The sequence below is a fragment of the Pristiophorus japonicus genome, chromosome 6 (genome assembly GCF_044704955.1).
Source record: "Pristiophorus japonicus isolate sPriJap1 chromosome 6, sPriJap1.hap1, whole genome shotgun sequence".
Lineage (NCBI taxonomy): Eukaryota > Metazoa > Chordata > Chondrichthyes > Pristiophoridae > Pristiophorus > Pristiophorus japonicus.
This window is the reverse complement of record NC_091982.1, coordinates 235497977-235523387: the sequence shown is the minus strand read 5'-3', so window position 1 is coordinate 235523387 and position 25411 is coordinate 235497977. Positions and strand designations below refer to the sequence as shown.

Below are 25411 nucleotides of genomic sequence, written 5' to 3'. Positions count from 1 at the left end.
CACAAGAAGCATTCTTTGAAAAATACAGTGGGAATTACAATCACCTTCAGGATTGGCTTCAGCTGTCCTTATCTCAAAATGGTCATTGCTTGTACTCTCAACACTTTCAGTAGTGTGGGGTGTTCTTTCTTCTTAGTCTCCCGGAGTCGAGGAAGACTTGCTTCCACACTAACATGAGTTCTCAAGTGACTGATGAGACCAATGCGCGACCTACAGTCTCTGTCACAGGTGGGGCAGAAGGTGGTTGGAGGAATGGGTGGGTGGGGGGCTTGGTTTCTCATGTGCTCCTTCCGCTGTGTGTATTTGGCTTCCGTGTGCTCCCGGCGAAGAGACTCGAGGTGTTCGGTGCCTATCCGGATGCTTCTCCTCCACTTTGAGCGGTCTTGGGCCAGGGATTCCCAGGTGTCAGTGGGGATGTTGCACTTTTTCCAAGGATGCTTCGAGGGTGTCCTTGAAGCGTTTCCTCTGCCCACCTGGGACTCGCTTGCCATGTCGGAGCTCGGAGTAGAGCGCTTGTTTTGGGAGTCTGGTATCAGTCATACAGAACTGATCGAGTGTGATCAGTGCTTCGATGCTGGAGATGTTGGCCTGAGCGAGAACACCGACGTTGGTGCATCTATTCTTCCAGGGGATTTGCTGGATTTTGCGGAGTTCTTTACGCAGCATCCACAGTGGGAGACAAACCGCTGTATCCCTGGGACAGAGCCGCGCAAACATTCAATCCCAGAGATAGAGTGCTTTCACAGCCACTTTGGATGCTGGGTAAAGAGCTCCCCATTCCACAAAAGTCGTTTCTTTCACAAAACCCACTGCCACCTCACACAAAGCGACATGCACTGATCTCACGAGAATTTGGGGCAAAGAGGAAGCGAGCTGCAAGGGGGTAGTGCCCATGATCCCGACTCAAAGTTGCAAATAGAGCAGCTTTGCAATAGCTGTAAAAGGGCTTGGTGCATCGTAGGCCATCTGTTGTTCATAATTTGAGAGTGTCCGTGGTTTCAGAGTGCCTCGTGTGTATTTTAACCATGCAATTATTTGGGGGTCTCAGTACATGTCCGTTCATACATGTTTTTCTGTATATAAAACAGGACAAAGCAGCCCGCTGGATCGACACCCCATCCACCACCTTCAACATTCACTCCCTCCACCACCGGCGCACCGTGGCTGCAGTGTGTACCATCTACAAAATGCACTGCAGCAACTCGCCAAGGCTTTTTCGGCAGCACTTCCTAAACCCGCGACCTCTACCCCCGAGAAAGGACAAGTGCAGCAGCGCATGGGACCACCACCATGTCCACGTTCCCCTCCAAGTCGCACACCATCCTGACTTGGAAATATATCGGCCGTTCCTTCATTGTCGCTGGGTCAAATTCCTGGAACTCCCCCCCCCCCCCCCCCAACAGCGGTTCAAGGCAGCGGCTCACCACCACCTTCTCAAGGGCAATTAGGGAGGGGCAATAAATGCTGGCCGTGACAGCGACGCCCACATCCCAGAACAAATTTTTTAAAAAGCTCCAAAAGAATAGGGTTGCGCGATCTCTAGCAATGGCTTCCCTTCCCACTCCCACACATTGACCTCAGGAGCCCTTCCCCAAAGGATGAATGCTGGCTCCCTCCTCTTCCTCGCCGACAGGTTGCCCTTGGGTGCTTTCATCCGCAGGCATAGGGTTAGTTTCCACATAAAAGCTGATGAACAAAACTCTACTGGTCCACCACCTCTTCCAACCCCTCCACTACTTCTGTGCCGTCAGGTTATTTGCCCAACATCCAGTCTTGGATGACTCATAATTTCCTCCAGTTAAACGCTGGGAAGACCGAAGCAACCATCATCTGCCATGCCACAAATTACATGCCATTCCCACTCAATCCATCTCCCTTCCTGGCCACTGTCTCAGGCCGAACCAGACTGTTCACAACCTCAGTGTCCTGTTCAATCCAGAGATCAGTTACCGACCCCATATTCTCTCCATCACAAAGTCTGCCCATTTCCACCACCATGATATTGCCCACCTCAGCTCATCTACTCCTCAAACCCTCATTCACGTTTTTGTCACCTCCGGGCTCAATTTTTCATAAAGATGTTCATCCTTGAAATTTAGGCCTTGGTCTAGGCTGACGCTTCCAGTGCAGTGCTGGGGTAGTGCTGCAGTGTCGGAGGTTATGTCTTTCAGATGAGACATTAAACCGAGGCCCCGTCTGCCCTCTCAGGTGGACGTATTCGATCCCATGGCACTATTTTGAAGATGAGCAGAGGAGTTATCCCCGGTGTCCTGGCCAATATTTATCCTTCAATCAACATAACAAAAAATAACAGATTATCTGGTCATTATCACATTGCTGTTTGTGGGAGCTTGCTGTGCGCAAATTGGCTGCTGTGTTTCCGACATAACAACAGTGACTACACTCCAAAAGTACTTAATTGGCTGTAAAAAGCTTTGGGACGTCCTGTGGTCGTAAAATGCGGCATATAAATGCAAGTATTTTTTTCTCTTCTTGAATTTGCTGACCCTTTTTACCTCCACTCCTGGGCAATCTAATAACCATCTTCTTTGTAATATAGAGCTAAACCAAAACTGCTGTCCTTCCTCTCCCGAGCTTGAGCAATGAATGGTGCACTGCTTGAGTTCTATAGTCATCCTTTACTCGTAGAGATTTTGGCTTTTAAAAAAAAAAACAATGGAGTTCCTCCACATTCTAATCCACAATTGCTGCTCTCCTTTCTCCTCAACCCAATGCAAAACACACAAGCAGAGCAGGCTGTGTTGCCATGGTTTGGTCACAGATCGTGACTACTGAACATAAAAGGCTCCGAAGATAAATAAAACCATATTTGCAATTAAAATAATCTCGTGTTTATGAACAGCGCAAGACTCTCGCCTGGGGACACACTCTTCCACTCCCAAATGTACCCCCACTGCTCCCTCTCGAAATGCCAGTAGCTCGATGGTTAAAGATCACGGTTCAAGATCGTGCACCATATAAAGGTACGCTGCGGAGGATCATTTCCCACCGAACATTATAGTGTACACTCGTGCCCCATTGAGGCAAACACTTGTTAATTATGAGAGTTAACACGTTTGACCAAATTTCATACGCAAGGAAAACATTCCACATCCAATGTTTAAAGCAGTTTTCAGCAATTTTTACATTTAAAAATTACACCCAATTCATTTTTTTAAAAATATATTTGGCAATAGATCTTTATATAAAAGTATAACTGAGGCTGAAATAAGCACGCCATTTAACGTGATCAGGACCAGAGGGCACAAGTAAAAGAAAAACTTGCATTTATATAGCACCTTTCATCTCAGGATGTCCCAAAGCGCTTTACAGCCAATGAAGTACTTTTTGGAGTGTAGTCACTGTTATAATATGGGAAATGCAGCGGACAATTTGTGCACAGCAAGCTCCCACAAACAGCATGGTGATAATGAACAGATAATCTGTTTTGGTGATGTTGATTGAGGGATAAATCCAGGACACTAGGGATAACTTCCCTGCTCTTCTTCGAAATAGTGCCACGCGATCTTTCACGTCCACCTGAGAGAGCAGATGGGGCCTCGGTTTAACGGCTCATCCGAAAGACAGTACCTCTGACAGTGCAGCACTCCATCAGCATTGTACTGGAGTGTCAGCCTGGATCATGTGCTCAATTCTCTGGAGTGAGACTTGAGCCCACGAGCTTGTGACTCAGAGCAAGGGTGTTACCCACTGAGTTACGACACAGAATTCACAAGCCTGAAGCAAAGCCAGAGACTAGATTAGAAAAGAAAACGTTCATCCTTCCTTCCTTCCTTCCTTTCCTTGACCCAGATTGAAGGGTATTTGGTGCAGGATCAACTGGCATTTTTAGAAAGGGAGCTAGACCAGTATATGTTGAGGCTGGTAATTGAAACTGAGAGAGATATTAATAGCACTGCTAGATTTCTTCAGGAAGAGTTAGGGGAAGGAATTTAAATGCAGTGGGAAAAAGTCCACGATAGATATTCTATCAAACAAAAACAGAAAATTCTGGAAATACAGAAGAACATAAGAAATAGGAGCAGGAGCAGACCATGCAGACACTCAAGTCTGCTCCGCCATTCAGTAAGATCATGGCTGATCTGCTACCTCAACTCCACCTTCCTGCACTATCCCCATATCCCTCCAGTCCACGCAGGTCAGTCAGCATCTGTTGCCTTTTGTCAGAACAGGGTTCAGAACATGATGAGTTACACCCAAAACATTAACCTCGCTTTTCTCTTTATAGATGCTGAGTGGCCTTCCGTTTTTCTGACAGAATATCATACATGGAGGCAGGATCACGGAGATTCGATGGGAAGAATGGCCTTCTCATGCTCCATCCTTTATGCTCTTCCGTACCCAAGGACTGTTGGAGGCCATGCAATCTTACGCCAGCCCTTCAGCATGCAGAGGAGGAGAAAACTGGAATAGTTAAGTTATTTCTGATCAGCATGGTCTTGTTACCTGTAGGCTTACCAACCCTCCAGGATTCCCCGGGAGTCTCCAGGAATTAAAGATTAATCTCCTATACAATGCTGCGAGCAAAACCCGGAAGAAAAATTATAGCGGTGTGAAAAGAAAGTGCGATTGTTCATTTTCTTTGAATACTTTTGTTCATTAGTTACAAAACATATTGGCGATGGGGAGTGGGGGGGGGGGGGGGGGGGGGGGTGTGGAAACCGTGGTGGGGCAGTTGCAGATCATGTGACGAAACCTCCAGGAATATGTCCAACTAGAGTTGGCAACCTTAGTTACCTGGAACATGTAACACGCCAGCTTCTCATTGTACTCCCACTGTTTTATTGCTTGTTCCACCTCCGGAGGCACTGTTGTTGTGGGTGTAGGACCTTGGCCGGCAGGCCCGTGATAATATTCAGCGATTTTAGCCAGCTGTTCGCGAAGGTACCTCGTCAAAATCTGAGTCCATTCTGTCAAGGGAGGAGGTGAGAAAACAAAATTAAATCAAGGCCAGACGTCAAAAAGGAACATTCCAACTCAAAGTGGGGACAAAGTTCCCGAATGCAAGGAGAAGTCCATGAGAAGACTTCAGAGGCCCTGACCACAGTCTTTCAAAACCTGCTCGGATTGATGGGAGACAACACAGATTTGTAAAAGGGACGTCGCCTCCGGCACATGGTTCTGAATTTGAGCGTGTTTGAATCGCAAGATGGATTTAAAGCAGTAGCAACTCACCCACAGGCAGAATAAAAAACAGCAACAAAGCTGACCATCAACAGTTACATCAACACCAATGGTGCTTCTCCTCCCTGGAAGCAGGAAGCAAAATCACCAGGTATGCACGTTGCCTTGTTCGTCTTACACTACGACTATGCAGGCAGCTGAACAATACAAGCAGGGTCAAACACCCTCTTTTCAGGATATGGAGTTGATACTTCACACCTCATGTGGTGCAGGTGAGCAGTGACCAGTCAAAGAGCAGTAAGTTCTCTGGCTGACATTCCTCTCAACCACTACCAGCAAGAACAAAATTGGTCATTTATCTCATTTCCAGTTATGGGCAGAATAGTTGCAGCATTTAGCCCCTATTACTAGCCACACTCCCAAAATTAAATTCATTGTGCAAAAGTCTTTTCAGTCGTTTTGACATGGTCAATATATAAACGCAAGTGTAGTACAGGCTGGATCTCCCTTATCCGGGACTCCCTTATCCAGCACAACCCTCGTCCGGCATGATTCTGGTGGCCGGGGGCACATGCGCAGAACACGGCTGACCTCCGCGCCGACACTCGATCCACTGGGGCCGCGCCGACACTGTGTGCCCTGCCCGAGGCACCGACCTCCTCCCCCCTTCCCCGACATCGGGCTGACCTCCCTTTATCCAGCAAAATCTCTTATTCAGCACAGGCCAGGTCCCGAGGGGGACGGGTAAGAGAGGTTCAACCTGTACTGCATGGTAAACCAGCAACTGCTCATCAGTTTTCACACAAAACTCGCAATCAATGCAACCTGAAGGATCAAACCTTCCTCGCAAACTGTAGACAACCATCAACCACCTCAGAACCGGCCATGGTTGATACTGCCACCTTCTCCATCGGTGGAAGATTAAAGCATCCCCATCATGTGACTGTAGAGCTCCTAATCAGACCCTGGAGCACATCATCGAGCACTGCCCTCAGAGGGAATTCGCAGGCAGCATACAAGATCCACGCTGTTACACCGGAAGCTTTGGCCTGGATATGTGACTTAGATATTGACATTTGATTTGAGATACAGTCCTCGGGATGAGACGTTAAACCGAGGCCCCGTCTGCTCTCTCAAGTGGACGTAAAAGATCTCATGGCACTATTTGAAGAAAAGCAGGGGAGTTATCCCCGGTGTCCTGGAGCCAATATTTAACCCTCAATCAACATAAAAAAAAACACAGATCTGGTCATTATCATAGTGCTGTTTGTGGGAGCTTGCTGTGCACAAATTGGCTGCTGCGTTTCCCACATAACAGTGACTACAATCTAAAAGTACTTCATTGGCTGTAAAGCACTTTGAGACATCCGGTGGTCGCGAAAGGTGCTATATAAATGCAAGTCTTTCTTTCTTCTTCTGCCATATGAAAGAAGATGATGATGATGATCAATGCACTCACTGTCAACCTTTTCTGGCACTGAAATGGATGAGGTAACTAATTGGGAATGGGATCAAGGGTATATTCAACAGCAGCAGTGCAGTTTAGGAGGTTTTTGGAGAGCTGATCTGCATTAATGTCACTGCAGTGGATTAGTAGAACTCTCAACCTTATTGATGAGTCTCTAAATGCACGATGAATGAAGTGGGCAAATCACTCTGCAGTGGCAATTTTGATTAAATTTTTTGAGTGGGTAAATTCAAGTGTTTTTTTTTAATGCTCGACAGTTTGCAGAATACAATGCCACATTTCTACCATCGGCATCTGCAGCATATGTATGTGGCAAAATCAGACAAAAGGACAAATCAGGGGAGCTCACTCAGGCCAGGCTGCATCATCTTTCCAAGTGTCCTTCCATTTTACAACGGATTAAAAAGAAAAACAGAAATACTTGCATTTATATAGCAGCTCTCATGACCTCAGCATGTGCCAAAGTACTTTACAGCCAATGAAGTACTTTTGGAGTGTCATCATCATCATCATCATCATCATCATCATCATCATAGGCAGTGTTATGTATGCAACCCGATGTAACCAGTATTATACAGCCACCAGAGGGCGTACCTGTTGGAGTCCCAAGGGATCCCAGCACCCCTTGGGAGCACTATATATAAGCAGGCCTCCCATGCTGTACCAACACTCTGGAGTTAGAATAAAGGAACTAAGGTCACACTTACTCATGTCTACAGTACTCAGTTACATTACTTTATTTGAGACATAACAGGCAGTCCCTCGAATCGAGGATGACTTGCTTCCACGTCAAAAAGTTCACGGGTGTTTCAATGAAGGACTTAATATTCCGGATCCCGAACTACATCCTGAAGGGTGGAAGATGCCTGTGCTTGGATTTTTTTTAAACATGGGGTGGCCGTTGCATACCAGCCACCACATGGGCTTGACAGAGCTAGGTCTTGGTCCAGTGGCAAGGATTAACCAAGACGACTGGAGACCAGCTCTACTGCACGGAACGAGTGCGCACACATATCGCAGTGTGGGCTGGCCCGTGCTGCCCCTGGGCCCTCCCTCTTCTGGGCCCCGAACTCACGCCTTTCCTGGGCCCCGATCACGTCCCTCTACAATCTCTCGCTGCTCCTTCGCCCCGACCTCGCCGCTCCTGCTGTACCTGCCCACGCTCCAATCACCGACCTGGATCTTGGTGACGTCCCTCTTCACTGCCGTTGCTCTCCTGCTCCAGCACGTGCTGCTCCCTGGAGAGGTATGCCGCCATACTGCTCCCTCTGCTCCCCAGCCTGCTCCGATGGAGTGTAGTCACTGTTGTAATGTAGGAAACGCAGCAGCCAATGCATGCATCAAAGTCCCACAAACGGCAATGTGATAATTACCAGATAATCTGTTTTAGTTATATTGGTTGAGGGATAAACATTGGCAAGGACACCAGAGAGAACTCTCCTGCTCTTCATCAACTAGTGCCATGGGATTTTTTTCCATCCACCTGAGCGCAAACGAGGCCTCGCTGTACCATCGCATCTGAAAGACAGCACCCACGAAAGTGCAGTACTCCCTCAGTACTGCACTGGAGTGTCAGCATAGATTTTTGAGCTCAAGTCTCTGGAGTGGGACTTGAACCCACAACCTCTGACTCAGAGATGAGCATGCACGGCGCTTGGTGGGCTCACCACCACATGGCTTTCCAGCTGCCTGACTGGGCAAAGAAAAAACATCCCGGATATTTTAATCTTAAATCCTGCATCAGAAATTTCAGCTCACTTTTTCCTAAATGTTTATCATAGTCAGTTCTGCAAACAAAACAGCCACAACAGTGTACTGAAGTGCAGTCCCCCACCACTTAAGCCACCCACGGTTTAAATCAGGCCATTATTGATAATTACAAAGTTGCCGCTTAAAGCGGGTTACACTTAACGAAACCCAAATACCAAGTAAAACCATTAAGTCAGTTACTAAAATGCCATGGTCAGGGAGTACTGCTACTTAGTTATATAGTGGCTCCTCATGCAGAACTAGTCAAAGTGCCTTCAAACAGCAAGTAGTTAGAAATTGGAGGCGCGGGGGCAATGGGGGGACAGAATGGGAGACTGAAGGAACAATCAAGGAGATGGGTTTTTAGAAGGCTTTCTAAACTTGGAAGTATAGTGAACAGTGAGGAGGATAGTGATAGACTTCAAGAGCACAGAGACAGGCCGGTGGAATGGGCGGACACGTGGCAGATGAAATTTAACACAGAAAAGTGTGAGGTAGAAACATAGACAATAGGTGCAGGAGTAGGCCATTCGGCCCTTTGAGCCTGCACCACCATTCAATAAGATCATGGCTGATCATTCACCTCAGTACCCCTTTCCTGCTTTCTCTCCATGCCCCTTGATTCCTTTATCCCTTATCCTTAGACTGTGACCCCTGGTTCTGGACTTCCCCAACATCGGGAATATTCTTCCTGCATCTAACCTGTGTTGTCCCATCAGAATTTTATATTTTTCTTTCAGACCCCCTCTCATCCTTCTAAACTCCAGTGAGTACAGGCCCAGTCGATCCAGTCTCTCCTCATATGTCAGTCCTGCCATCCCCGGAAACAATCTGGTGAACGTTCGCTGCACTCCCTCAACAGCAAGAACGTCCTTCCTCAGATTAGGAGACCAAAACTGAACACAATATTCCAGATGAGGCCTCACCAAGGCCTTGTACAACTGCAGTAAGACCTTCCTGCTCAGATACTTAAATCCCCTAGCTACGAATGCCAACTTACCACTTGCCTTATTCACCACCTGTTGTATCTGCATGCCAACTTTCAAAGACTGATGTACCATGACACCCAGGTCTCGTTGCACCTCCCCTTTTCCTAATCTGCCACCATTCAGATAATATTTTGCCTTTGTGTTTTTGCCCCTAAAGTGCATAACCTTACATTTATCCACATTATACTGCATCTGCCATGCATTTGCCCACTCACCTAACCTGCCCAAGTCACCCTGCAGCCTCTTAGCGTCCTGCTCACAGCTCATACCGCCACCCAGTTTAGTATCATCTGCAAACTTGGAAATATTACACTCAATTCCTTCATCTAAATCATTAATGTATTTTGTAAATAGCTAGGGTCCCAGCACTGAGCCCTGCGGCACCCCACTAGTCACTGCCTGCCATTCTGAAAAGGACCCGTTTATCCCGACTCTCTGCTTCCTGTATGCCAACCAGTTCTCTATCCACGTCAGTACATTACCCCCAAGACCATGTGCTTTAATTTGACACACCAATCTCTTGTGTGGGACCTTGTCAAAAGCCTTTCGAAAGTCCAAATACACCACATCCAGTGGTTCTCCCTTGTCCACTCTACTAGTTACATCCTCAAAAAATTCCAGAAGATTTGTCAAGCATGATTTCCCTTTCATAAATCCATGCTGACTTGGACCAATCCTGTCACTGCTTTCCAAATGTGCTGCTATTTCATCTTTAATAACTGATTCCAACATTTTCCCCACTACCGATGTCAGGCTAACCAGTCTATAATTACCTGTTTTCTCTCTCCCTCCTTTCTTTAAAAGTGGTGTTACATTAGCTACCCTCCAATCCATAGGAACTGATCCAGAGTCGATAGTCTGTTGGAAAATGATCACCAATGCATCCACTATTTCTAGGGCCACTTCCTTAATACTCTAGGATGTAGACTATCAGGCCCCGGGAATTTATCAATTTTCAATCCATCAATTTCCCTAACACAATTTCCTGCCTAATAAGGATTTCCTTTGGTTCCTCCTTCTCACTAGACACTCGCTCACCTAGTATTTCCAGAAGGTTATTCGTGTCTTCCTTTGTGAAGACAGAACCAAAGTATTTGTTCAACTGGTCTGCCAATTCTTTGTTCTCCATTATAAATTCACCTGAATCTGACTGCAAGGGACCTACATTTGTCTTCACTAATCTATAGAAGCTTTTGCAGTCAGTTTTTATATTCTAGGCAAGCTTCCTCTCGTACTCTATTTCCCCCCTCCTAATTAAACCCTTTGTCCTCCTCTGCTGAATTCTAAATTTCTCCCAGTCCTCAGGTTTGCTGCTTTTTCTGGCCAATTTTTATGCCTCTTCCTTGGATTTAACACTATCCTTAATTTCCCTTGTTAGCCACAGTTGAGCCAGCTTCCCCGTTTTATTTTTAGTCCTGACGGATATACAATTGTTGCAGTTCATCCATGTGATCTTTAAATGTTTGTCATTGCCTATCCACCGTCAACCCTTCATTCGCCAGTCTATTCTCGCCAATTCACTTCTCATACCATTGAAGTTACCTTTCCTTAAGTTCAGGACCCTCGTCTCTGAATTAACTGTGTCAGTCTCCATCTTAAAGAATTCTACCATATTATGGTCACTCGTCCCCTAGAGGCCTCGCACACAAGATTGCTAATTAGTCCTTTCTCATTACACATCACTCAGTCTAGGATGGCCAGCTCTCTAGTTGGTTCCTTGACATATTGGTCCAGAAAACCATCTCTAATACACTCCAGGAAATCCTCCTCCACCGTATTGCTACCAGTTTGGTTAGCCCAATCAATATATGTAGATTTAAATCACCCATGATAACCTTTATTGCACACATCCCTAATTTCTTGTGATACATTTTGGTAGGAAGAACGAGGAGAGGCAATATAGACTGGAGGGTACAATCCTAAAGGGGGTGCAGGAACAGAGACCTGGAGGTATATATGCACAAATCGTTGAAGGTGGCAGGGCAGGTTGAGAAAATGGTTAAAAAAGCTTACGGGATCCTGGGCTTCATGAATAGAGGTTTCGTGTACAAATGCAAGGATCGGCCTCAACTGGAGTATTGTGTCCAATTCTGGGCACCGCACTTTATGAAGGATGTGAAGGCTTTGGAGAGGGTGCAGAAAAGATTTATAAGAACAGTTCCAGAGAGACTTCAGTTTCGTGGATAGACTGGAGAAGCTGGGGTTGTTCTCCCTGGAGCAGAGAAGGTTGGGAGATTCGATAGAGGTGTTCAAAATCATGAGGGATCTGGACAGAGTAGAGAGAGAGAAACTGTTGCCGTTGGCGGGCGGGTCAAGAACCAGAGGACACAGATTTAAGGTAATTGGCAGAAGAACCAAAGGCGACATGAGGAAAACCTTTTTTACACAGTGGGTGGTTAGGATTGGGAATGCACTGCCTGAGAGGATGGTGGAGGCAGACTCAATCATAGCCTTCAAGAGGGAATTGGATAAGTACCTGAAGGAAAAAGATTTGCAGGGTTACGGGGAAAGGGCAGGAGTGTCAGGCTAGCTGGAGTGCTCTTGCAGAGAGCCGGCATGGGCTCAACGGGATGAATGGACTCCTTGTGTGCTGTGACCATTCTATGATCCTAGGCAGCGAGAGGTGGCACTGCAAAGCAGTTTTGGAAGAGAACTCTGAAGGACATTTTAGCCAAAAGAGCTGCCTCATCGGTGAAGCAAAACGAGAGCAATAATCCAGAGTCAGGGGAGCAGAAAGTGTGAACTGGAGTCACTTTCCCAAATAGGTTAGGATGGGGTGAAAACTGAAATCTATTTACTGGGACACACAGAGCCATTGGAATGGGCTAGAACAGGTTATTGAGCCAGAATAAGAACTCTGGATTAGCTGAAGTTTCACTAATCACAAGGTTGATTCTGGAGATGAGGGGGTTGACTTATGAAGATAGGTTGAGTAGGTTGGGTCTCTACTCATTGGAGTTCAGAAGAATGAACGATGATCTTATCGAAACATATAAGATAATGAGGGTGCTCGACAAGGTGGATGCAGAGAGGATATTTCCACTCATAGAGGAAACTAAAACTAGGTGGCATAGTCTCAGAATAAGGGGCCGCCCATTTAAAATTGAGATGAGGAGGAATTTCTTCTCAGAGGGTTGTAAAATCTGTGGAATTCTCCACCCCAGAGAGCTGTGGAGGCTGGGTCATTGAATATATTTAAGACAGAGACAGACAGATTTTTGAGCGAAAAGGGAGTCAAGAGTTATGGGGAGCGGGCAGGGAAGTAGAGCTGAGCCCAAGATCAGATCAGCCATGATCTTATTAAATGGCGGAGCAGGCTCGAGGGGCCAAATGGCCTACTCCTGCTCCTATTTCTTAAGTTCTTATGTTCTGAAGTGGAGGGGCCAGTGAAGAGAGACTACTGCAAACTAATAAAACACAGTTCTGTACATCATTACCATGCATAGACACAGAAGGATATTTTCACAAAACTTCAAACAGTTACGACCCAAAACAATGGAAGATGTTAACCTGATCAGAACACTTGTACATTAAAAGGACCACATTTCACTTAAGCTACAATGATTACTCGTGCACTAGTATTAAAAGAAAACCTTGATTGAGTTCTATTTCTGGGTTACCTTTAAACCATTGGTGTGTTTAATAACATGGTACAGTTGCAACAGCCCGAATCCGGAATTCCGAAAACCGGAATTGTCCGAAAACCGGACACCTCGGCGAGGAGCGGAGGATCGGTGAGCGGCGAGGTCCGAAATCGGGCAAAACCCGAAAGCCGGCACGGATTTGGTCCCGAGGATTCCGGATTTCAGGCATTGTACCAGTTGAACCTCCCTTATCCAGAACCCTCGGGACCTGGCCTATTCTGGATAAATTTCTGTGAAGTCCAAAAACCATCGGGCAGCAATAGTAGGGGATTTCAACTATCCTAATATGGATTGGGACAAATATAGTGTGAAGGGTATGGAGGGTGCGGAATTCCTAAAATGCATTCAAGAGAACTTTTTTAGTCAGTATGTAACAAGCCCAACACGGGAGGCGGTGATTCTGGATTTAGTTTTGGCTAATGAAGCTGGGCAGGTAGAAAGGGGTATTGTGGGAGAGCACTTGGGTGCCAGTGACCATGGCCCCAAGTTTCGTCCCGCGGCGAAAACGGCGCACCTCCGAGCTGGGCGCCTGTTTTTCGCGCCAAAAACTGCGCCTAAAAGAAAGTCCGATATTCCCGAGCTCCTTGGAGCTCGATGTCTAGCAGGGGGCGGAGCCTAACACTTGCGCCGATTTTCTAAGTAGCAGGGGGCGGGTACAATTTAAATTAGCCTTCGTGGTGCCGGCAACCCTGCGCGTGCGCGTTGGAGCGTGCGCGCAGTCTCACACAAACATTGGCACTCGGCCATTTTTTAAAATACTGCAGAAAGTGAAGATTTGTTTCTTGGACCCCTGCAAAGGCTTGTAATTTAATTTTTTTGATATTTCTGTGTGTGAGGGAGTGCTTTTAGCAGCACTGCTGAATAAATCACCTGCTGAAATCAGTGAGTTCAGCTTTTCACTGCTAAACTTGCAGAACCGGTGCTGCATTGGTGCATGCAAATTAAGGACTGTTTTTGGAGAAATAAGAGTGCCAATTCAACTTTGCAATGGATCAACGTCCACCAAGAACAAAGAATTTCTTGCATGAGGAAGTGGAGATATTAGTCAACGTAATTGAGCAGAGATGGCAGGAGCTAGATACCAGCAACAGAGGTCGCATAAAAGTGCCACCAAAAGAAATGAAGAAACGCTGGAACCAAGTTGCAGAAGATTACTGCGCAGTGGTGCATACCAGGAGATCTGGAAGTCATTGTAAAAAGAAATGGCACGACCTTGGTCAAGTAGTTAGTGTAAGTAATATTTCCCATTTTTAATTTAATCGTAATTGTAACCTGGCTATCTGTATGTCCCACCTTGCAGACTGACGCACTCTAAAAAGTTATATTTTACACTTTGCAGAAGAAATTGGCCCAAAACAAAAGGGAGGCAACTCGGACAGGAGGAGGCGTGCCCAATCTGCATCCACTGACACCCTTGGAACAAAGGGTAGCTGCTATGATGAGTCGTACATGGAGAAAAGCAATCAGTACAGCACAAGCTGGGCCCGCACGCGAGGAAGAGGCTAAGTCCTGAAAATGCATCATGGCCCTTTAAATCAACCTGCTGCCTGGCCTGCTATGTGTGAGAGTACTCATGCCACCCACCCGGCCCCCTCCCTTGCTGTTAAGCATTTGACTGTTCTGATGTATTTTGCAGAACATGATGATGATGATGATGACGATGCTGCTGCTGCCAACCCTGAGGGTACAGAACAAGAACCAGTACAACCAGCTGCGGACGATCCAGACTGGATGATGGCAGCGATGACTGAAATGTCTGCAGAGGAGAGCTTCCAATTTAATGTTTATGAGCCCCCATCAAGGGGCATCAGAGTTTCAACCCCTAGCATAGGTCTTGGTTCCACCTTCCATGGTTTCGCTTCCGATGTTGCGGGTCCCAGTGGTGCTGCTGGTATAATGCAGCATTCTACAGTCAGTGCACTACCGTCCCAGCCTGCGCCTCCCTCTCGCATAGGTTCTGGTTCCACCTACTATGGTTTTGATTCCGACGCTTCGGGTTCCAGTGTTGCTGCTGATATCATGGAGCAGTTTACACCCATTCGTCCAATATCCCAGCCCACGGCTCGCACTCGAGTGCTGTCGTCTGGAACACCGAGCGTCCTACCGTTCCAGCCCGGGCCTCTCCCTCTAGTTCTGCCGTCTGCAACACAGAGCATCCCACCATTCCAGTCCGAGCCTCTCCCTCCAGTTCAGCCGTCTGGAACACAAGAGCGTCCCACCGTCCCAGCCTGCGCCTCCCTGTGGAGTGGTGCCACTTGCAACACCGAGCATCCCACCGTCCATGCCCGCGCCTCCCAGTGTAGTGGTGCCACAAGGCAGACCCAGGCAGAGGAGAAGAAGATTGGAGACACGCTCTCCTGAGATGCAGCGTGCAACAGATGCGACTCAGGTTGTGGCATTGGGTATGGAGACCAATGAGCTTACCCGATCACTCATCGGTGGCGTCAATGCAGTAGGTGAAGAGTTGACGGTCCTGACGGGAGAAATAGCAGTAATGACACGGGAACTTAGGGAGGGAATGTCCGAGGGAGTGCAACCGACGGCACAGGCCGTCAGGGAGGGCATGCAAATTACGGCACAAGCTGTCAGGGAGGGCCTGGTTGAGGTAGCTGCTGCAATAAGGGCACACAGCCCAGCCAATCAAATGACACCCCCATGAGGAAGTGAACATTCACTGAGATGTGGATGAGACATGGTTGCAGCCTTTCTTTGCTGCTTTTGTTCTTGTTCTTGATGTAGCTGTAGTAGCATTTTTCAAACTGAAATTGTTTTGTAAGTTTTGTAACTTAACAACTTAAGGGATCTTATGATTTTTAAGTGCTCTTATAGTGTAAATGCTCTCACATTTTTTTGTATCTTATTTAATTTTGCATCTAAAAAGTGATCCTGAAGTTTAAGTGTTCTTCAGAGTGTAAGATTTTTCACAATGAAACTGTTTTGTAAGTTTTGTAACTTTACAAGTTTTTAAGTGATCTTCAAGAGTCATATTAAAAAGTATAGTTTGATACAACAAATATTTTATTAGAGTGACGTTAACTTTTCAGTAAAATATTTTTTCATTAAAACTGTTTCATGTTCCATTAACACAACACAACGTAGGAACAACTGCAAAGAATAAACATGTCCATGCGCAAAAGTGGTCGCAGAGCCCTCAGGCATCAGTAGTTGAAGCGTTCACGGATAAGCTGCTGGCGCAAGTCTCGAGCAATCGTTAAAGGGGCACGATGGACGGCCCTCCTCCGACCTCGTGCTTCGGCATCAGGCACGTGCATGCTTTCCTGATTGTCGTTATCATCCACATCCTGGTCTTCCGTAATACTATCATCATGCACTGGACCCTCACGTCGGTCTTCGGGTTCCACTACAAGCTCCTGCTGCCTCATGATGGCTAAGTTATGAAGCATGCAGCACACAACAGTGAAGTGACCAACAATCGAGAGTATAGCAACTGTCCTCCGGAATGGTCCAGGCATCGGAATCGCTGTTTCAATATGCCAATGGTCCTCTCAATGATGCTGTGCGTCGCAATGTGCGCCATGTTGTATTGACGGTCAGCTTCTGTCCGTGTCACACGTAGGGGCGTCATGAGCCAGGTGGTCAGGCCGTACCCTTTGTCTCCCAGTAGCCAGCTCTGCCCTTCTGGCTGCTGCTCAAACATGTCAGATAGAACGCTGTTGCGTAGGATGAACGCATCGTGGGTGCTGCCAGGGTATCTCGCATCGACTGACATGATGCGCTGCTTGTTGTCACACACAAGCTGCACATTGATAGAGTGGAAACCTTTCCTATTTCAGTACTGCTCAGAATCCTCCACAGGTGCTCGCAAGGCTACGTGGGTACAATCAATGCAACCCTGTACCTTTGGGAAGCCGGCAATCCTGAAGAAGCCCACAGCCCTCTCATGGATTGTTTGTGCGGTCATTGGGAAATTGATGAAGTCATTCCTTCGCGCATAAAGTGCAGCCGTGACCTGATAAACGCAGGCATGTATTGCACGTTGAGAGATGGCACACACATCTCCAGTTGCAGCCTGAAACGATCCAGAGGCATAGAAAGAAAGTGCAGCTGTTACCTTCACTTCAACAGACAAGGCAGTTGTCCTTCTGCTTCTGGACTGCAAATCTGCTCCCACCATATCACAGATCTCAGCGACAACTTCTCTGCGAAAACGCAGCCTTTTCACACAATCAGCCTCGCTCATGTCCTGGTACGAGCGCCTGGTTCGATATTGTCGATGTGGGTAAGGTCTCCTGCCCATCAACCTACGGGCTACGACGTTCCTGGTGCGGTGAGCTCTAATCAATTCTCTCCTATGCAGTGAATTGATGGCAAACCATTGCATAATACGTGGTGTTGACAATGCAGCACCCATTCTGCAAATTCAAATATAAAACTGTCGATGTGGCTGCCTCTCCCTGTCCAAATGGCCTCAGTCTCCCTCACAGCTCGAAGGCTGCTGTTGTATCTTCGGCTGCCGTCGAGCCACTGACGCCGCTGACATCCTATGGCCGAATGGCCTCACGTCGGTCCGCTGCTGATTCTTCGGCTGCCGGCCAGCCACTGACGCCGCTGATATCTCATGGCCAAATGGCCTCGGGTCCGTCCGGTGTTGCTTCTTCGCGGCCAGCCACGAAGAGAATGAAGGCCTGCCTCAAGCACTGCAGCTCAGCTCGAAGCTTGCTGCCGCTGCCGTCGAGACACTAACGCCACACCGCTGCCTGTCTCCAACATGAAAGGCCTGCCTGAAGTACTTTCACACAGGTAGGAACATGATTTATTTCATCTTTTCTTTGCTTATAAATTTTTATTCAGGTTGGATTTATTTGTATAATATTTGTATAAGTATAACCAAGGATTGATTGTAGAATTTAATGACTTCCCTTCCCCCCCCTCCCCCACCCCACCTCGTTCCCTACGCCTAATTTGTAAACTACGCCTGATTTTCTAAAGTGTAGACAAGGTTTTTTCGAGCGTACAAAAATCTTCACTTACTCCATTCTAAGTTAGTTTGGAGTAAGTTTTCACTCACGAAACTTTGAAATCAGGCCTAAGTGGCCGGACACGCCCCCTTTTGAAAAAAAAATTCTGTTCCAAAGTGAAACTGTTCTAACTGACTAGAACTGGAGCAAACTAAATGTCGAGAATTCCGATTTCTAAGATACTCCGTTCTACACCAGTTGCTCCTAAAAATCAGGAGCAAATCATGTGGAAACTTGGAGCCAAAAATTCAAGTCAGGTTCAAGGTAGTTATGGATAAGGACAAGGATAGACCAGGAATAAAAGTCCCAAACTTGGGAAAAGCTAACTTTGCTAACTTGAGATTTGATTTGGCCACAGTGGACTGGAAACAGCGACTTGAAGATAAATCAGTGTCGGAACGGTGGGAGGCATTCAAGGAAGAGATCCTGAGGGCTCAGGCCAAGCATGTGTCTTTAAAGAAAAAGGGTGGAAATAACAATTCTTGAACGCCGTAGATGTCTAGGGACTTACAGGGGAGGATAAAGAAAAAAGGGGAAGCTTATGACATATACCGACGGCTAAATACTGTAGAATCTCTGGAGGAATATAGGAAATTCAGAGGTGAAATTAAAAAGGATATTAGGAATGCTAAGACAGAGCATGAAAAATTCTTGGCAAGTAAAATCAAGGAAAACCCAAAAATATTCTATAAATATATTAAGAGCAAGAGGATAACTATAGAAAAGATAGGGCCTATTAGAAACCATGAGTATTTAATCTTTTTCTTTTCTGATCAGTAAGAAACCTTTGGTGTTGTTATTAATTAGGTGAATTTAAGGGTTAAGCCATGGCAGGAGAGCCCAGACCCATGTCATGCTCCTCCTGTGCTATGTGAGAAGTCAGGGATGCTTCCGTGTCCCTGACAACTACATGTGCACGAAGTGTATCTAGCTGCAGCTCCTGACAGACCGCGTTGCGGCACTTGAGCTGCGCATGGATTCAATGTGGAGCATCTGTGATGCTGAGGATGTCGTGAATAGCACGTTTAATGAGTTGGTCACGCTGCAGGTGAAGGTTACACAGCCAGATAGGGAATGGGTGATCATCAGGTAGAGCAGTGGAAGGAAGGTAGTGCAGGGGTCCCCTGCGGTCATCTCCCTCCAAAACAGATACACCACCTTGGGTACTGTTGGGGGAGATGGCTCATCAGGGGAAGGCAGCAGCAGCCAAGTCCATGGCACCAGGGGTGGCTCTGCTGCACAGGAGGGCAGGGAAGTGTGGGAGAGCTATAGTGATAGGGGATTCTATTGTGAGGGGAATAGATAGGCGTTTCTGCGGCTGCAAACGAGATTCCAGGATGATATGATCTTATGTTCTTATGTAAAACATAAGAATTAGGAACAGGAGTAGGCCATCTAGCCCCTCGAGCCTGCTCCGCCATTTAACAAGATCATGGCTGATCTGGCCATGGACTCAGCTCCACTTACCCGCCCGCTCCCCGTATCCCTTAATTCCCATATTGGTTAAAAATCTATCTATCTGTGACTTGAATACATTCAATGAGCTAGCCTCAACTGCTTCCTTGGGCAGAGAATTCCATAGATTCACAACCTTCTGGGAGAAGAAATTCCTTCTCAACTCGGTTTTAAATTGGCTCCCCCGTATTTTGAGGCTGTGCCCCCAAGTTCTAGTCTCCCCGACCAGTGGAAACAACCTCTCTTCCTCTATCTTGTCTATCCCTTTCATTATTTTAAATGTTTCTATAAGATCACCCCTCATTCTTCTGAACTCCAACGAATAAAGACCCAGTCTACTCAATCTATCATCATAAGGTAACCCCCTCATCTCCGGAATCAGCCGAGTGAATCGTCTCTGTACCCCCTCCAAAGCCAGTATATCCTTCCTTAAGTAAGGTGACCAAAACTGCACGTAGTACTCCAGGTGCGGCCTCACCAATACCCTATACAGTTGCAGAAGGACCTCCCTGCTTTTGTACTCCATCCCTCTCGTAATGAAGGCCAACATTCCATCCGCCTTCCTGATTACCTGCTGCACCTGCAAACTAACTTCTTGGGATTCATGCACAAGGATCCAAAAAGAGTTTCATGCACAAGGACCCCCAGGTCCCTCTGCACCTCAGCATGTTGTAATTTCTCCCCATTCAAATAATATTCCCTTTTACTGTTTCTTTTCCCCCCAAGTGTGAGGATGACCTCACACTTTCCGACATTGTATTCCATCTGCCAAACCTTAGCCCATTCACTTAACCTATCTAAATCTCTTTGCAGCCTTTCTGTGTCCTCTACACAACCCGCTTTCCCACTAATCTTTGTGTCATCTGCAAATTTTGTTACACTACACTCTGTCCGCTCTTCCAGGTCATCGATGTATATTGTAAACAGTTGTGGTCCCAGCACCGATCCCTGTGGCACACCACTAACCACCGATTTCCAACCCGAATAGGACCCATTTATCCCGACTCTCTGCTTTCTGTTAGCCAGCCAATTCTCTATCCGTGCTAATTCATTTCCTCTGACTCCGCGTACCTTTATCTTCTGCAGTAACCTTTTGTGTGGCACCTTATCGAATGCCTTTTGGAAATCTAAATATACCACATCCATCCACCATGCTCGTTATATCCTCAAAGAATTCCAGTAAATTAGTTAAACATGATTTCCCCTTCATGAATCCATGCTGTGTCTGCTTGATTGCACTATTCCTATCTAGATGTCCCGCTATTTCTTCCTTAATGATAGTTTCAAGCATTTTCCCCACTACAGATGTTAAACTAACCGGCCTATAGTTACCTGCCTTTTGTCTGCACCCTTTTTTAAACAGAGGCGTTACATTAGCTGCTTTCCAATCCGCTGGTACCTCCCCAGAGTCCAGAGAATTTTGGTAGATTATAACGAATGCATCTGCTATAACTTCCGCCATCTCTTTTAATACCCTGGGATGCATTTCATCAGGACCAGGGGACTTGTCTACCTTGAGTCCCATTAGCCTGCCCAGCACTACCTTCCTAGTGATAGTGATTGACTCAAGGTCCTCCCTTCCCACATTCCCGTGACCAGCAATTTTTGGCATGGTTTTTGTGTCTTCCACTGTGAAGACCGAAACAAAATAATTGTTTAAGGTCTCAGCCATTTCCACATTTCCCATTATTAAATCCCCCTTCTCATCTTCTAAGGGACCAACATTTACTTTAGTTACTCTCTTCCGTTTTATATATCGGTAAAAGCTTTTAATATCTGTTATGTTTTGCGCAAGTTTACCTTCGTAATCTATCTTTCCTTTCTTTATTGCTTTCTTAGTCATTCTTTGCTGTCGTTTAAAATTTTCCCAATCTTCTATTTTCCCACTAACCTTGGCCACCTTATACGCATTGGTTTTTAATTTGATACTCTCCTTTATTTCCTTGGTTATCCACGGCTGGTTATCCCTTCTCTTACCGCCCTTTTTCACTAGAATATATTTTTGTTGAGCACTATGAAAGAACTCCTTAAAAGTCCTCCACTGTTCCTCAATTGTGCCACCGTTTAGTCTGTGTTTCCAGTCTACTTTAGCCAACTCTGCCCTCATCCCATTGTAGTCCCCTTTGTTTAAGCATAGTATGCTCATTTGAGACACTACTGCCTCATCCTCAATCTGTATTACAAATTCAAACCATACTGTGATCACTCATTCCGAGAGGATCTTTTACTAGGAGATCGTTTATTATTCCTGTCTCATTACACAGGACCAGATCTAAGATAGCTTGCTCCCTTGTAGGTTCTGTAACATACTGTTCTAAGAAACAATCCCATATGCATTCTATGAATTCCTCCTCCAGGCTACCCCGTGCGATTTGATTTGACCAATCGATATGTAGGTTAAAATCCCCCATGATTACTGCCGTTCCTTTTTCACATACCTCCATTATTCCCTTGATTATTGCCCTCCCCACCGTGAAGTTATTATTTGGGGGCCTATAAACTACACCCACCAGTGACTTTTTCCCCTTAATATCTCTAATCGCCACCCACAATGATTCAACATTTTGTTCATTCGAGCCAATATCGTCTCTCACAACTGCCCTGATATCATCCTTTATTAAAAGAGCTACCCCACCTCCTTTCCCTTCTTGTCTATCTTTCTGAATCCTCAGATACCCCTGTATGTTTAATTCCCAGTCTTGGCCACCCTGTAACCACGTTTCTGTAATGGCCACAAAATCATACCCATTTGTAATGATTTGTGCAGTCAACTCATTTACTTTATTTCAAATGCTGCGTGCGTTTAGGTAGAGTGTTTTAATACTAGTTTTTAAACCATGATTTTTAGTTTTGACCCCTCCTTCAGTGATTGCATTCAGTAACCCTTTTTGTTTTTTTGCCTTGGGTTTCTCTGCCCTCCACTTTTACTCATCTCCTGTCTGTCTTTTGCTTTTGTCTCCTTTTTGTTTCCCTAACTCCCTGCATTGGTTCCCATCACCCTGCCATATTAGTTTAACTCCTCCCCAAAGGCACTAGCAAACACTCCCCCTAGGACATTGGTTCTGGTCCTGCCCAGGTGCAGACCGTCCCGTTTGTACTGGTTCCACCTCCCCCAGAACCAGTTCCAATGCCCCAGGAATTTGAATCCCTCCCTGTTGCACCACTGCTCAAGCCACGTATTCATCTGAGCTGTCCTGCGATTCCTACTCTGACTAGCATGTGGCACTGGTAGCAATCCTGAGATTACTACTTTTGAGGTCCTACGTTTTAATTTAGCTCCTAGCTCCTTAAATTCATCTTGTAGGACCTCATCCCTTTTTTTACCTATGTCGTTGGTACCAATGTGCACCACGACAACTGGCTGTTCACCCTCCCTTTTCAGAATGTCCTGCACCCGCTCAGAGACATCCTTGACCCTTGCACCAGGGAGGCAACATACCATCCTGGAGTCTCGGTTGCGGCCGCAGAAACGCCTATCTATTCCCCTTACAATCGAATCCCCTATCACTATCCCACTCTTTTTCCTGCCCTCCTGTGCAGCAGAGCCAGCCACGGTGCCATGAACTTGGCTGCTGCTGCCCTCCCCTGATGAGTCATCCCCTCAACAGTACTCAAAACGGTGTATCTGTTTTGCAGGGGGATGACCGCAGGGGACCCCTGCACTACTCTTCCTGCTGGTCTTCCATTCCCTATCTGGCTGTGGACCCTTCACCTGCGGTAAGATCAACTCGCTACACGTGCTACTCACGTTATTCTCAGCATCGTGGATGCTCCAGAGTGAATCCACCCTCAGCTCCAATTCTGCAACGCAGACCGTCAGGAGCTGGAGGCGGATACAGTTCCCGCACACGTAGTCGTCAGGGACACCGGAAGTGTCCCTGAGTTCCCACATGGTATAGGAGGAGTATATCACGTGACCGAGCTCTCCTGCTATGACTTAACCCTTAGATACACTTAAATTGGCAACAGTGCTAAAGTTTACTCACTGTTATTGAAGAGAAAAAATAAAAACCAATCACCAATCACCAGCCAATCACTTACCCCCTTGGCTGTGACGTCACCCTTCAGTTTCTTTCTACTTTTTTGCCTTCTCCCTGTAGCTGCACCGACTAGCCTTTTATAAGCCTCTCTCCAAAGTCCCAACTGCCTCACCACGCACCTCTCGCCAACGCTGGGCCCCGGACTCCCTGCTGTGCCTTTTATAGGCCTCTCTCCGAAGTCCCGACACCAAAGAGTTTTCTCCCTGGTGCAAGGGTTAAGGATATCTCGGAGAGGCTGCAGCGCATTCTGGAGGGGGAGGGTGAACAGCCAGCTGTCGTGGTACACATAGGAACCAACGATAATCGGTAAAAAACGGAATGAGATCCTATAAGCTGAATTTAGGGAGCTCGGAGTCAAATTAAAAAGTAGAACCTCAAAGGTCATAATCTCAGGATTGCTACCAGTACCACGTGCTAGTCAGAGTAGGAATTGCAGGATAACTCAGCTGAATACGTGGCTTGAGGAATGGTGCAAGGAGGAGGGATTCAAATTCCTGGGACATTGGAACCGGTTCTGGGGGAGGTGGGACCAGTCCAAACCAGTCCAAACTGGGCAGGACCAGAACCAATGTCCTCGGGGGAGTGTTGGCTAGTGCTGTTGGGGAGGGTTTAAACTAAAAAAGCAGGAGGATGGGAATCTATGCAGGGAGGAAGAAAGAAGTAAAAAGGGGGCAGAAGCAAAAGGTAGGAAGGAGAAAAGCAAGAGTGTAGGGCAGAGAATTCAAGGACAAAAATCAAAAAGGGCCACATTACAACATAATTCTAAAAAGGACAAAGATTGTTAAAAAAACAAGCCTGAAGGCTCTGAGTCTCAATGTGAGGAGCATTCGTAATAAGGTAGATAAATTGACTGCGTAAATAGCTGTTAACGGATATGATGTAATTGGGATTACGGAGATATGGCTCCAAGGTAACCAAGGCTAGGAACTCAACATCCAGGGGTATTCAATATTCAGGAAGGACAAGACATGAAGGAAAAGGAGGTGGGGTAGCCTTACTGGTTAAAGAGGAGATCAACGCAATAGTAAAGAAGGACATTAGCATGGATGAAATGGAATCTATATGGGTAAAGCTGCGAAACACCAAAGGGCAGGAAACGTTAGTGGGAGTTGTGTACAAACCACCAAACAGTAGTAGGGAGTTGGGGATGGCAACAAACAGAAAATTAGGATATGTGCAATAAGGGTACAGCAGTTATCATGGGTGACTTTAATCTGCATATTGATTGGGCTAACCAAACTGGTAGCCATACTGTGGAGGAGGATTTCCTGGAAAGTATAAGGGATGGTTTTTTGAACAATATATCAAGGAAACAACTAGAGAGCTGGCCATCCTAGATTGGGTCTTGTGGAACGAGAGGGGATTAATTAGCAATCTGGTCGTGCGGTGTCCCTTGGGGAAGAGTGACCATAATTTGGTAGAATTCTTCATTAAGGTGGAGAGTGACACAGTTAATTCAGAGACTAGGGACCTGAACTTAAGAAAGGAAATTTCAACGGTAAGGGACGTGAATTGGCTAGGATAGACTGGAGAATGATACTTAAAGGGTTGACGGTGGATAGGCAATGGCAGACATTTAAATATCACATTGATGAACTAAAACAATTGTATATCCCTGTGTGGCGTAAGAATAAAAAAAGGAAGGTGGCTCAACCGTGGCTAACAAGGGAAATTAGGGAAAGTGTTAAATCCAAGGAAGAGGTATACAAATTGGCCAGAAAAAGCAGCAAACCTGAAGACTGGGAGAAATTTAGAATTCAGCAGAGGAGGACTAAGGGCTTAATTAGGAGAGGGAAAATATAGCACGAGAGTAAGCGTTCAGGAAACATAAAAACTGATTGCAAAAGCTTCTATTGATATGTGAAGAGAAAAAGATTAGTGAAAACTAATGTAGGTCTCTTGCAGTCAGAATCAGGGAAATTCATAATGGGGAACAAGGAAA

The 25411-nt window shown here is 46.3% G+C and overlaps 1 protein-coding gene across 1 annotated transcript in view; it reads right to left on the bottom strand.

Annotated features, from left to right (window-relative positions):
- Positions 1–25411, bottom strand: part of LOC139266002 (mediator of RNA polymerase II transcription subunit 12-like protein) — a 799024-nt gene that overhangs the window by 688471 nt on the left and 85142 nt on the right. The window contains exon 5 of the mRNA XM_070883728.1: positions 4759–4931. Within this exon, the coding sequence (XP_070739829.1) occupies positions 4759–4931 (173 nt within the window). The remainder of the gene's footprint in view (positions 1–4758; positions 4932–25411) is intronic.